Source organism: Stereum hirsutum (genome assembly GCF_000264905.1).
Source record: "Stereum hirsutum FP-91666 SS1 unplaced genomic scaffold STEHIscaffold_3, whole genome shotgun sequence".
Lineage (NCBI taxonomy): Eukaryota > Fungi > Basidiomycota > Agaricomycetes > Russulales > Stereaceae > Stereum > Stereum hirsutum.
In genome coordinates this window covers 2,152,709-2,165,846 of record NW_006763133.1, presented here as the reverse complement: position 1 = coordinate 2,165,846, position 13,138 = coordinate 2,152,709, and the positions used below count along the sequence as shown (strand labels likewise).

Here is a 13,138-nt window from a genome sequence, read left to right as displayed (position 1 = left end):
GCAACTCCCGAGAGGGTGAGAGGGCGAGTTGTGGGTGTATTCCGACCCATGCGCGAGATTTTGTACAAACAGTGAAAGAGGCTGATGATGTGTACACCAACCCCCATAAGATCCCATCGGGATGCCGTACATGCTGCCGTAAGAGGTACTATTGGAAATGTGTAAAGCTACTTGTCCCCGGGGAACATGCGAACCGTCTCGGCCTGTCCGCCGCTCAGCCGCACTTGCCTCATTCACGCCACTCCTCTGGATTTCATTAGCCTCAAAACACCAGCCGCCACCCCGCACACGAGACCGCTTCGACAAACGAATCCGGGCGACGCAACACACAGTCAAAGGATGGTCTTAATGTCATGTACAAAAACCGTGCGGGTAGCGTCCCCGTGCCAACCCCTATTCCCACTTGCGCTCACGAGGAAGCGTGCACCTGGATCAATTACTGTACGGCGAGTTGACCGGGGCAAATGAGTGAACCTAAACTTGAACGAAATGACGTTTCCATGCCAGAACCGGTACGCACCCATCTGTGAGACTATTCCACCATGATGTCCTGGAATAATCTTAAACTGCACCCTCCCTCGCGTCTCGCCCTCCCCAGCCTCTGCAGCGTTCCACAGTCGAATATTGTCGTTGGATGCACTATAAGCGGCACATCAGCTCTGCGTTCCCAAATGGAGTTTCTCTGAAAGCAGAAAAGCGTGATGGCTAGGGACGGCAAACACAGCTTCAACGAGGATGCGGCTAGAGCATCATGTGGCACCACACTTGACTATTCTCATACCCGCCCGTTCTCAGCCCAAACATTGAAAAATATGGCTCACCATGCAATGTGTCGCCCATCCGGGAACGCCGCTACACAGCTGACGACTCCAGAGCTGCTGGGGTTCTTCAACGTCTTCAAAAGGCGGGGGACCTCGGCCGGACCAGAAGTCCCAAGTTGTCGCACATCCCACACGTCAATAGTTCCGTTTCTTCTGCCGGCGTACAGTTGGGCGCCATTCACGGACCAACATGCCTGCGAATGAGGTTCAAACGTTCTAGTCAGACGACCAGTAACTGCATAATGGAAAGAAGCTTTGAGCTAGAAGTGTGGCGCGAGGGACTGCCCCACAGAACCTTCAAGGCTCCAGCACAAAGCTTTCCCGCTGATCAAAAAAGGGTCAAGAGAAATACTACGCACGGATAAACACCATGGCGGCGTCTTTTCGCTCATCCAAAGTCGTCCAACTCCTCGGCCTGGGCCTGGAACGGAGACACGCAGATCCCAAAGGACAACTTGGCCATCCATTGCAGCCGTCATCAAGATATCCGGAGAATAGGCCGCACAAGAGACACGGTCTAGCAAAGGAGGGGCATTTTTCGGCATGGGAGCCGGCCTTTGAGGTGTCTGTACAGGAGGTCCTGTCGACGGAAGGTGCAATGCAGGCCCAGAGTTGGAGGCAGGCATGGCAAGCGACTGTGGTAAGAGTTTCATCTCCGGAGTTGGAGAGGCTACCATTCGGAAGGTGTCAGCTTCGCCATCGGCGTCAGGCTCAGCGTCGAAAAGAGGATCGAAAGATGCGTCTGATTTAGAATCCACGTCTGGAGCAGGGGCCTGCTGATGAGGCTGCTGGGAACTGGAGGGTAAGGCGGACGAGCCACCGCCAAGGTTTGTAGGTAAGTCAGTCACAAGCGGTTCCGTCTTCGCTTGAGTCGAAGGAAGCTGAGATGGTTTCGTATCCTCGGAGACAGCCTGAGTATTCACCGAGATGTTTACTAGAGGACCCTGAGCCAGTTGGGGATAATCAGAAGCAAGAGGTCGAACTGCTAGTGCTGCTAGCTGTGCTCCATGTGCAGTGAGACGACGAACGATTTGACCGGTGTTTAGGTCCCATTGCTGGACAAAGTCGCAAGACGAGAAAAAAGAGGGTATGATCGGTACATTGGGCGCAATTCAGAAGAAAAGAAAGGGAAGCAAATACCAAGGCATCACCATCCCATCCTGCCGAGAAGAACCCCTTCTCATCGTGTTGGAGTGACAAGGCTGACACTGGGCCGCGGTGGCCTGTCAAACTTGTGATGTGACGGCCAGGCTCATGACGAACAGTAAAAAGGTTCACATGACCTGTCTGGAGGTAACACAGTGAGTCTCTCGGGTTAGAATTAGGAAAGAGCAACTTGCTAACATTGGTTCCAGCCAGACCCCATAGTGCGTCAGAGTGAATGGCTAAGCTATGCACAGGAGACAGGTCCGAGTCGCCTCCATCTCCGGGTCCAGCAGGGTTTTCCCACCACGACCGTATCTGGCCCGCCTTCATAATTCCTTCCACAACGCCTGCATGATGCCTTTGAGGAGCAGATAGAAAAACCTTGCCGTTGACGGCACTAAAGATGTCGTAGTCGCGCACGTAGCCATCCTCGGAACCTGTCAGAAGGTGCAACATACATGGGGAAGCTGCAAGTGCGTGCGTGGGCACTGGATGTGGAAGAGCAGCAATAGCTTCCACCTGGTAGGACTTCGGAAAAAATATCGAGGTGCGAAGAGCTGCTCTTCGCCTTGCAGCAGGGGAAGGAGAACGCTTCCGTCTGGGCGGACTTCGGGATGGAGGGGTGGATGCTTTGAAGAACGATGTATCAAACCGAGAACACCAACCGGTATAGTGACGTCTACATACCTCTAGGTGATCTGGAAGGTTCTGCAGGAGGCGAAGGTGCTGCTGCGGGTGATGGTGGTAGCAGAGGTGGTGGAGGTGGTGTGGCCCGCTTTACAGCAATGGCGGGGGTGGCGGGTATAGGGGGTGGTGGCGCCTCGTTGGCTATGGCCGCAGGCTGGTCATCATCCTCGTCTTCTTCGGACGAATCGTCAGAGTCATTGTCATCATCGAGTCCTTCCTGGAGAGAATGAGATATTAGTGGCAATGGCATAGAAGGATGAACGCACTGAGTCGCCATCGCTAGCATCGTCAGCCCCGGCCTCTATCGCGTCTAAGATATCCTCATCAATCTCGTTCTCCTCGTAGTCGTCAAAGTCACCATCGCCGATAGTCTCCGTGTCTTCATCGTCGCTCGCCATGATGTGCTCTTGTTGTGTTGCGCTGTGGCCCGTCGCGGTTCGATTCAAGATCGACGCGAGCGCAAGCCGCGACACGTTTCCTGCCAATAAGGGAATTGGTCATTGATGAACCCTGGGACGAGACTCCCACGGTCATTGATAGTCCTCTCGTTGTCCGCAACTCACTAGTATGGTTCTCGCTGACTTGGGCCGGAAACTCAATGCGGCCCTCTCGTCGCTCAACAGAGCATCCCTGGTCGATGACAAGGTGCGAACATATATCACTTGCTTTTGGCGCATTTTCTTATGCGGTAAACGTGGCCCATCAATAGGTGCTCGATGCATTACTGAAGGAAGTGTGTGCCGCACTCCTCGAGTCTGACGTCAACGTCAAGCTCGTTTCGCAACTTCGCCAAAAGGTCAAGGCAAAAGTCAAAGCATCACTGGAGAGTAGCGGTGATAAGGTGAAGGAAGTTAATAGGAAGAATGTCGTTCAGAAGGTGTGTGGCGAACGTAGCGCCTCGATCCGTTTGTCACTGACGACGTGTGCACCTAGGCTATCTTCGATGAGCTCGTCAACCTCGTCGACCCAGGAGTAGAGCCTTATAAGCCTCGAAAAGGTCACCCAAATGTTATCATGGCCGTTGGCTTGCAGGTACGTCCACACTCGCATGAGTTCTTTTGAGCTTTGCACGACCAGTTTCTCGTCATCTTTAGGGCAACGGTAAAACTACAACATGCACAAAGCTCGCCGTTCACTACCAAAAGCGAGGGTTCAAATCATGTATTGTTTGTGCGGATACGTTCCGTGCTGGCGCCTTCGATCAGACTCGACAGTCCGCCACGAAGGCGAAAGTGGCGTACTTTGGTTCTTACACGGAAACGGACCCCGTCTCTATCGCTGCCCAGGGTGTCGCAAAGTTCAAGAAGGAGAAGTTCGAGGTGATCATCGTGGATACCTCAGGTAGGCACAAGCAGGAGGGAGAGCTTTTCGAGGAGATGGTGCAAATCGGGAAGGCCGTGAAACCAGATATGACAGTGCTGGTTATGGATGCGAGTATCGGTAAGTCGAGGCCCTTGCTACTGTTTGGAAAATGTTATGTCTCATTCTGCGCTCTAGGTCAGGCGGCTGAGGCTCAGAGTAGCGCTTTCAAAGAGAGTGCAGACTTTGGCGCAATCATCGTCACCAAAATGGACGGCCACGCCAAGGGCGGAGGAGCCATCTCAGCGTATGTTCAACTCGTGTCAGAATAGTCTTCGCTACGACTGATTGAACTTTCTCAGAGTTGCCGCAACCAAAACTCCTATCATCTTCCTGGGAACGGGAGAGCATCTCACCGATCTAGACAAGTTCTCACCTCAACCCTTCATCTCGAAACTTCTGGGCATGGGTGACGTCCAGGGCCTCATGGAACACATGCAGGACCTCGCCACTCAGAATCCCGATCGTCAAAAGGAGATGGCGAAGAAGTTGGAGGAAGGAAAGCTCAGTATTCGAGACTGGCGGGAACAGATCCAGAATGTCATGAACATGTACGCCTTTTCTATTCTCGTCGAACACGCCTCGTCTATCGTTATCACGCCGTATACTGATCTAACCTAGGGGCCCGATATCGAAGATTGCTTCGATGATTCCCGGTCTTCCTCAAGACATGCTGGCCGGCACGGACGAGGAGGGTTCAATGCGCATGAAGCGAATGATCTACATTACCGACAGCATGACCTCCGCCGAACTGGATTCCGATGGTTCTCTTTTCTTGGAGATGGGAAAGGACGGCAAGCCCGTGGACTTGACATGGCGTGTCACACGTGTGGCGAGAGGAAGTGGCACGAGCGTGCGTGAAGTCGAGGAGCTGCTCTGTCAGTACCAGATGATGGCCAATATGGCGAAACAAGCTGGCGGAAAGAACGGTTGGCTATCGGCGATGCAGAAGATGCAGTCAGCGGCCGGTGGCCGCGGGCGCGGTGCTAATGGGATGCCTACGCAAGCTCAGATACAGGCGATGCAGGTGCGTCAGCGTACTCCTCTTCTGGTATCGTTTTGTCCGAGGCTGACATTAACCCCCGTAGCGCGCAATGCCTCCCGGGATGTTGCAGAATATGCAGAAACAGATGCGTGGTGGAGGTCTGCAGGAAATGATGAAGACCTTGATGCAGAGCCAGGGCGGCGGAGACATGGACATGGAAGAGATGCAACGGATGATGTCTCAAATGGGTGGCGGAATGGGAGGGCTTGGAGGACTCGGAGGACTGGGTGGCGGTATGCCCAACATGGCAGACATGTTCAAGATGATGGGCGGCATGGGCGGGGGATCAGGAGGCCGATAGTACAATACGTTCATCTGTATCGTTACTTCTTGGTTGGGACAAGGTTTTACTTTTGATTACATTGTATTACGATTCACGCTATGTACTTTTCACCTGCTCGCACGCTACATCTGAGGTGACGAACTAACATCATATCAAGACGCAAAGTGTCTCAAGGCGCAATCCAGTATGATACAAGTCAAAATAGATACAGAGTGTAATGCATTATCCCAGATCATATATAACTCACAGCCGACAAGGAGCTAAATACTCCTCTTCTTCTGGTCCTTCTTCCACGCCTTCTTCTGCGCTGATGCTGACGACTTATTTCCGAAAATAAAGGAGCTCGTGTGCTTATCGGCTCCCGTCTTATTCGATATCAGACCAGCATTCCCAAAAGTGATCTGCACAAAGTAAAAGTCAGACATTCTCTGCAACGGAGAGCGTGACGTGGGAGCTCACCGCCCATAAACCCCATAAACCAATAGTGCCGGTACATGCAGAATATAAAACCGGAAGACCACCCAGACCAGGTGTATTATACGCTATGAAAGCGCTTAGTGATGTAGTCACAGTCGTGATGACGAGCAGAGGATGATTGGGCGTCGTGTCTTCGAGCCTGGGAACTGGATGGGCAGAAGGTATCTACTCATACGACGCGTCAGTCATGGAATAGGACAAAAAGTTTGAACGGCGTACGTACATGGATGATAAGACCTGCAGATACTCCGGCTAAAAGAATCCCAAAGTGGACCGACAGGAAGGACTCGAATCCAGTGAGGGTCTGTCCTTCCTCGGCAGCGAAGAGCAAGAATCGAGGAAATAACATCAACATGATGGACCACAGCGATAGTCTATAGGTGTGCATATGAGTGCAGTAGGAGCAATACGCAGAATAGCGACGAACATCGAAGCTGCAACCCAGCTCCAGGCTGAAAGAGTGCTATCCTTGGTGTCATCGTCAAAGGGCTGCTGGTTGCGCTCAGTGGCAAGATCTGGGTGAACTGGCGGACGTCTGCGATTCAGCTCGTCCATTTCTATAGCGTCTGTCATTTTGGGGCTCCAGATAGAGATAGACAGCGGCCAAAAACAATGTAGTGGTGCACACCAAAGGGGACTGACGTGGACAATACTACGCAACGCGTCGGCCACGATCACTGAGTGTGGCAGCGGTGTGACAGCGGTGTGGCACTCAGTAGGATCAATGTATGACGTCACACGTCTTTTGTACAACCTACTTCGGCAAGTCAACAAATGCCATTTTTTGAGCATGGATTCTCAGTAAGTCAGAGGAGTCGAAGCATGCACTCCTGATAATAAAAGATTCATAGAGAGCAAGCTATACAGTACAGATGCGCTACAGAAGAACTAAAGAACCTTAAACGTCCAAAACCAAACCAAACACATTACCATCCAGCAGACCCATTGGGAGCACCCCACGTAGGAGCACCCTGAATCATCGCCGCACGAGCTGGATTCATACCATGTGGGTCTGGGGGTGCTTGCCCGAATGCATTAGGCACAGCAGGCGGCTGCACTCCCCATGCTGGAGGTGCACCTGGGAATCCGTACGGTGGGGCTTGTGGCGGAGGCATCCCGAATCCAGCCCCGGGAGGATACGAGGGCGGCATACCAGGGGGTACGGGAAGAGATGATTGGGGAGGATACGGGTTGGGTGTTCGAGAAGCTGCCGAGGGAGGTGGGGCGCTGCCATAGGGGTTTGGTGTACGACTAGGGACCGGAGGGGGTGCTGCATAGGGATTGGGCGTACGTGCGGGCTGCCGTACCGACATTCGCCCAGGAGTCATACCCGACAGTGCAGCAGCTGGCGTTCGTGCAGGTGTGCGACCTCCGTAAGCGGTCTTCCCACCTGCGCCGCTACCTGCATTTTTAGATTCGTGGATGTGGCGGACCTTGAACGCGTTGCAGAGCTCCGGAACACCCGTCGCGGGTGTATCGAAGAGATAGTATGCTTCTGGAGCAACTCGTACAGGCTGAGGTGGTGATTAGAATCGAAGCCACTGCAGATAAGCGATGGACAACGTACCCAGGTTTGAATAGTAGCGTTCTTGTTGGCCAAGAAGCAGAGACTGAAGTGTCCTGGTCGCTTCCTGTTGAGAGCAAATCCGTATGCACTCTTCGAAGGATTGGCGGCAACGAAGTTCTTGAGGAAGAGATCTGAATGATGTGGAAGATTCAGAAACGGGCGCAGAGAAACCGTAAAGATACTTACGGAGCTCGTCTTCTGGACCGGCCTTGAACTTTTCGAAGGCCATAAGCTCCTCGACGCGACGAGCCATTGCTTGAACATGGTTGACAATCAACTCGTCCAAGTCAGAGAACTCGTATTTTCCGTCGATGATCAACCTAGTACCAATGCTCTGACCAGTAGGATCAGCATCAGGCTCCACAACGTCTAGTCAAACGAGCGTCAGCATAGAAGACGCGACGACGCAAAAGAAAACCTTAATTACCGATGTGCTGGTAGAGCTTGTCGTCCACCTTCCAAGTGATGGCCAGATGATCAGCCCCCTTGGACGATGGACGAATGACCACGTCGCCCCGTTGTTGTTTGTCCAAGTAAGTCTCAGCCTGCGACGAGTTGAAGTTATGGAAGTTCGGATGCTTGATGACGCGACGCGTCTTGTCGACCTCGGCGCGTTTCTTCCTCGCCTGAATTTCCTTGTCGCGCTCCCACTGAGAATGATTCCAGGCGTCGTCGTGCTTGACTCTTCTGAACTGACTGTCGCCCGCTGCTACGTCCGTCGGCCTTGACGAAAGCTCGACCAGGAATTTGTTGTTCGGAAGGTCTGTAATGACGTGAATGATGACGCCCGGAATGGTCTGACCCCTCTTGACGACGTCCTCTGCCTTCTCTGTGCCATTATCAGTCAAATAGTGGGAACCAATGACACCTTCGATCCCCGAGTCAAGGCGCACGGCGACGATATTGCCCTTTGGGAAGCGAACAACCATGACGGCGACGATTAAGCCAACACGCAACGTCCTCTGAGTCTCGCCAGACAGCATTGTCAAAACCTCCCAAGGTGTCGGTGATGGCATTGGCTTCCGCTTCTCCGCGAATGGGTTGATGAGCTCCTCGCGAATAAGTTGAAGCGTAAGTCGTTTGCGTTCACCGCCAGACTCCATCAGACTGACGGCAAAATCATCGAGGTTTAGCTCGTCGAGCTTCCTGACATTGTCCGCATCCTGCATGATCAACGAGACGACGTGAGATGGGTGTTCTCCATGGATGTCTTCCTCGTCGAGTTCCAGAGCATCGGTGGCCATCTTTCGCGCTAAATCGTAATCCTCAGGATGGATCCTGGTGTCGTCAAGAGGATCCTGGACCGTGTCGTCATCGTGACGACTCTTCGAGGGCTTCTCCATATGTTCTTGTACTATGCGAAGGAAACCAGCAGCGTTCAAGAAAATCTTCGTCGTCAGAAGTTCTGCGCGAATGAACTGATCGCGACTAATGAGAGTGCCTCCCTAGATTGACGACGATGAGTGCAGGTTCAAAAATAAGACAAAACTAGACAGACCAGGCTCGCAATCTTCTTGACAAGGACCTGGGCTTTCCGCGGTCCGAGCCCGCAGACGAATGGTAGAAGGTGCTGATAATACGCATCATTGACCGCACGATTGACGTCCACACCCACTGCGTTCGTGACATCGACCAGGACTCGCTCCAGGGCGAACAACAATTTTTCGCGCGGTATGAGTTGTTGATGATCCTCCTCATACGAGATTGACGTAATGTCGGGACCGAGAGCGGCATACTCGTTAAGAGGACTCTGAACATAACGCGCGAGTCCTGCACAGTACTTGGCAATGGGTGGCCAGGAAGGAAACTCTTCCGCAGCCCGATTACTATGCTGAAATATGCGCGCGGTCTCGTCCTGGGCGTACATGAGAGCGATGTGCTGAAACTCATTCGGATCCCGATTTGTTTCGGGAGGGGAATGAAGGAACTCTTTGACGAGAGAGAAAAGCTTCGTGGTTGTCATCGAGAAACCTCCGATAACGACAGCGTTCCAAGGGCGCTTTCTCAGGAGTTCTAAAAGTTCTGCTTTTGGATCCGCATCTTGGAGGTTGTCAATTTTGAGATGTTCGCGCAAGCGTCCACCGTCGTCGAAGCCGACACAGGTTATGGCGTCTTTTTGAGGGTCACCCTTGCCCCAAGACATTGCCAGTACCCAGGGTATCCCCTCGGGTGCCTCTGGTGGTCTGTAGGAGGCGACATCGATGCGCTGAGAGGTCCAAGGTTGAGCGGAAGTGCAAGGAGAGTTGTCATCAAGCTTACCTCGCGCAGAGTGTCCCCACATCTCGACGCCATGAGGTCTTCTACCTCGTCTCTCAACCACTCTCGAGTCCACTTGGCTCCGACAGGAAGCAAATGCTGCTCAACGGTTTCGTTAATGACGCGCAAGCGCTCCGCATTCCAGGCTCGGGCCGTATCAGTGTAGCTGTCCGACGCGAAGGCTTCTTCCAAACGGCGAGAGAAATTGGCCTTTGCCTCGTCCGGAAGGAAGATTGTGATCGTGACGAGGTGTTCGGATTCCGCTGCGAGCATATAGAGAAACTGAGACGACTCCCGGAGGTCCACGACGGGCTTCTGGTATAGGTACTTGAATGCCTGGAAAAAACTATCAGATTAAGTCCCAGAGCGAAGAGATGGCCAGCGTACGAAGTATGGGTGATGCTCGTCGATCTTGTTCACTCCGCGTTCGGTTGGTAGAACGGAGATTCTTGCGTGGTCCTTGAAGACCTGTCGCATCTCCTGCCTTAGGAGTGGATCCTTACCGAGCTCGGTCGCGATGATCATTCGTGCCCGTCGAAGAAGCTCCGCGACTGGTAATGCTTTGGTAGGGTCCGGATCCACAAACTGATCAGCGTACGCCTCTGGTGCAAGATCTTGATTCTCGACGAAGTGCGCGGTTTCAGATGAAACGAAGTTCATGACGATCTCTTCGGGTTTGATGCCGAATCCCTAACAAAAATGGATTAATACCAGCCTACGTGTGGTGAGGCCTAACGCCAGCAAAGCTTACCTCTGCCAAGTTGGAAATAACGCTCTTCTTGGCCACTTCATATCCAGAAGAACGACTGGGAAGTTTCCGTTTTTTGTCCGGCTCCGCCTCCTCTTCATCGTCATGAAAGTGCATTTCGAACGACTTCTTGTGCTTCTTCTCATCCTTGTACTTCAAACCCAACCATTCCGTAGTGTCCGCAATAACCTCCACGCTATCGATCTTCCGGCGTATCTCGTTCTCGAAGTGCTCGTCCGAAACACCAAGCCGGGTGTAGAGGGCTTCTAGAGCTCGTCGTCGCTCGAGTAAGGCTCGATACTTTTGTCCCAGATAATACACGCGCCAGAGTCGCTCCAAGTTGAGAAGATTGACCTGAGTACGGATGTCGCTCGCATGGAACCAAGTGAGGTAGTCGCGCTTATGAGTCCAGATATAAGGCACCTCGAATTCCTGGATGAAAAGAAGGCGCAAAGAGTATGCGACGGCGGAGACAAGGTCCTCCAAACGATCGAAATGTTGACCATCCGGCCGGAAGAACTCCCGCTCTATTTCGGAATCGATACGGGTGATAACCCAAGTCGCCGCTTCATCGATATCCTCGTCTGCGAATGTCTGGTGCATGGACAGGGAAGTTGATTGAGAAAGGGTAGACGTCGCTAGCTGCATGCGCTCAGGTATGTCTCGAGCGCGAATGAGATCATCATCCTCTGTAAGGAGCCGAGCACGAATTTCCGAGGGTTCGAAAACCTAAATGACAGGTAAGCATAGGTGCAGAGTACCACAAAACAGAGGGCTTACATCTTGGTAGTTCATGTCGGGTTTGACCTGCTCCTCCTTGAAATCGTCCTCGTCGTCGGCCAACGCCCAGTCATAGTCATGACCGTCACCGAATACTTCATGAATTTCATCCCATGCACTGGACGTAGTGTTAGCAGACAGCCAGAAGAGGGACTCAAAGACTGGACATACTTAGCGTCGATGCCCGTTAGTTCAGGGCGCGACCCAAGGGCTTTTCGTCGCTCCTTCTCCAGTCTCCGGCGTTCCCTTCTCCTCTCCTCGCGTTCCTCCTCGTCCATGCCTCCAGCTCCATCCTCATCCTCGTCGTAATCAATGAAATTATCCATGTCGTCCAAATCCTCGTCCTCGTCCCTCCCAGCCGCTGCCCGTTCATCATCCCAAATGCGTTGAATGTCCTGAACTTGGGGAAGTTCCAAATCGTCCGCATCCAGGTCGTCATCGGAGGACATGACGACGGCCTTACGCTTGGACGACGAGGCTCGTGGGGGTGATTCTGAATCGCGTCCGCGACGAAGACGGGTCAGCTTGGTCTTGCTGCGTGCGAACGTGCCTCCAGTGTTCTCTTCAAGAAGTTCGAGATCATCTTCCTCGAGTCCCTCGTCCTCGTCCTCATCAACTGTTATAAGGGTGTAAGCGACTGTGACCGGAGAACAGGGTTCAGGTGGAGGAAGACAAGTTCACCTTTGCGATGACGCCTCTTGCGCCTCTTGCGCCGCCTCCTACGCTCCTCTTCACTATTCTCCTCCTCATCCTCCTCCTCGTCATCATCTTCATCGACGATGAACCCTTCCCGTATTCTGCGTTCTTCCTCCGCATCCTCCTCCGGTTCCTCAGAGCTGTCTTCTGACGGGGGTGCCGCGGCCTCGGCCTCTTCGCCCTCTTCGTCTTCGCCCTGACCGTCAACTTGCATAGAATTGTCTATGACTGGAAGCTCCGGCGAGTCTTGTGGCAGAGGAGAAGACATGACGGGTGGAAGTGGAACGGTGTCGACCGTCGAGTTGGTTTCAAAAGGCGTCCCGCTTGTGGCGTTATTCGTTGCTCGAGGTCAGCTTAGTCATCTCCGGCAAGTGCCGTGCGCCCGAAAACCACGAAGTCGAGACTTTCTGTGTACACATCAGTGCCCCTTCTCCTCCCATCCTCAGTCAGCCATGCGTGTCGAAAAGTGCTATTTTTGCTCGAAAAGCGTATATCCTGGTCATGGTACGCTTTTTATCTGATTTATTTGATCTACAGTGCTCAACGAACCAAAGGTTCGGCTTTTGTGAGAAATGATGCAAAGGTTTTCCGTTTCTGCACCTCAAAGTGAGTACAGCTCTTATCAACATCCTTGTCTTCTTGTTAACATTTGTTCCCCAGATGTCATAAGAACTTTAAGTATGCGTTGACACTGATAAGCTTGCTGTCCAACCGTTTGCTCACCTTTGTGCCGTAGAATGAAGCGTAACCCTCGTAAAGTGAGATGGACGAAGGCTTTCAGGAAAGCAGCTGGAAAAGAAATGACCATCGTGCGTCTGCTCATTCCTACTTCCGGACCTAACTCATCGTCCCGAACCTTGTTAGGACTCAACAATTGACTTTGAGAAGCGGAGAAATGTTCCTGTACGCTACGACCGCGAACTCGTCCAGACCACGATCAAGGCCATGAAGCGGGTGGCAGAGATCAAAGCGAGGAGGGAGCATGCTTTCTGGAAAAACAGGTGCGCCTTGCCCTCCTTTGTGGTTTCAATCTTGACAATTCAACTAACCACTCTGATATGCAGAATGCTACAAAACAAGGAGAAGGTTCGCGCACACCGGAAAAAGACCATGGAATCGGTCAAGCTCCTCCAGCCAGTGTCAACCTCACCATCCGCAGAGAAGGTCAAGGAGAAAATCAAGGTTCCCACAAAATCGAGAAGCGCACTCATCGGAGGGGAGGGGCGTTCTATGGGCATGGATATCGATGGTTGAGTGTATCTTGTTTTGTTCT

General features: G+C 52.6%; 5 protein-coding genes across 5 annotated transcripts; 2 read left to right on the top strand and 3 right to left on the bottom strand.

Annotated features, from left to right (window-relative positions):
- Positions 1-332: 332 nt before the first annotated feature.
- STEHIDRAFT_128963 (WD40 repeat-like protein) lies at positions 333-3,052 on the bottom strand (the record flags this gene model as incomplete). Its single annotated transcript, XM_007301068.1, has 8 exons — positions 333-439; positions 521-639; positions 822-1,015; positions 1,181-1,876; positions 1,962-2,108; positions 2,166-2,574; positions 2,655-2,656; positions 2,921-3,052. 8 exons carry the CDS (start codon positions 3,050-3,052, stop codon positions 333-335), a joined length of 1,806 nt encoding a protein of 601 aa, XP_007301130.1.
- A 169-nt stretch (positions 3,053-3,221) lies between these two features.
- On the top strand, positions 3,222-5,359 carry STEHIDRAFT_51830 (signal recognition particle protein; the record flags this gene model as incomplete). The annotated part of the gene is made up of 8 exons (XM_007300434.1): positions 3,222-3,299; positions 3,364-3,531; positions 3,588-3,686; positions 3,749-4,094; positions 4,152-4,260; positions 4,316-4,564; positions 4,635-5,040; positions 5,102-5,359. The coding sequence occupies 8 exons, from the start codon at positions 3,222-3,224 to the stop codon at positions 5,357-5,359; spliced, it is 1,713 nt and encodes a 570-aa protein (XP_007300496.1).
- Positions 5,360-5,601: 242 nt separating this feature from the next.
- On the bottom strand, positions 5,602-6,391 carry STEHIDRAFT_153936 (uncharacterized protein; the record flags this gene model as incomplete). Its single annotated transcript, XM_007301067.1, has 4 exons — positions 5,602-5,742; positions 5,801-5,983; positions 6,042-6,192; positions 6,246-6,391. The coding sequence occupies 4 exons, from the start codon at positions 6,389-6,391 to the stop codon at positions 5,602-5,604; spliced, it is 621 nt and encodes a 206-aa protein (XP_007301129.1).
- A 353-nt stretch (positions 6,392-6,744) lies between these two features.
- STEHIDRAFT_50993 (transcription elongation factor Spt6) lies at positions 6,745-12,079 on the bottom strand (the record flags this gene model as incomplete). The annotated part of the gene is made up of 11 exons (XM_007300366.1): positions 6,745-7,332; positions 7,386-7,516; positions 7,572-7,754; positions 7,813-8,830; positions 8,884-9,591; positions 9,645-9,977; positions 10,029-10,331; positions 10,393-11,118; positions 11,170-11,287; positions 11,341-11,785; positions 11,851-12,079. 11 exons carry the CDS (start codon positions 12,077-12,079, stop codon positions 6,745-6,747), a joined length of 4,782 nt encoding a protein of 1,593 aa, XP_007300428.1.
- Positions 12,080-12,317: 238 nt separating this feature from the next.
- STEHIDRAFT_51906 (uncharacterized protein) lies at positions 12,318-13,119 on the top strand (the record flags this gene model as incomplete). The annotated part of the gene is made up of 6 exons (XM_007300438.1): positions 12,318-12,369; positions 12,420-12,471; positions 12,526-12,543; positions 12,602-12,674; positions 12,730-12,866; positions 12,930-13,119. The coding sequence occupies 6 exons, from the start codon at positions 12,318-12,320 to the stop codon at positions 13,117-13,119; spliced, it is 522 nt and encodes a 173-aa protein (XP_007300500.1).
- Positions 13,120-13,138: the final 19 nt, after the last annotated feature.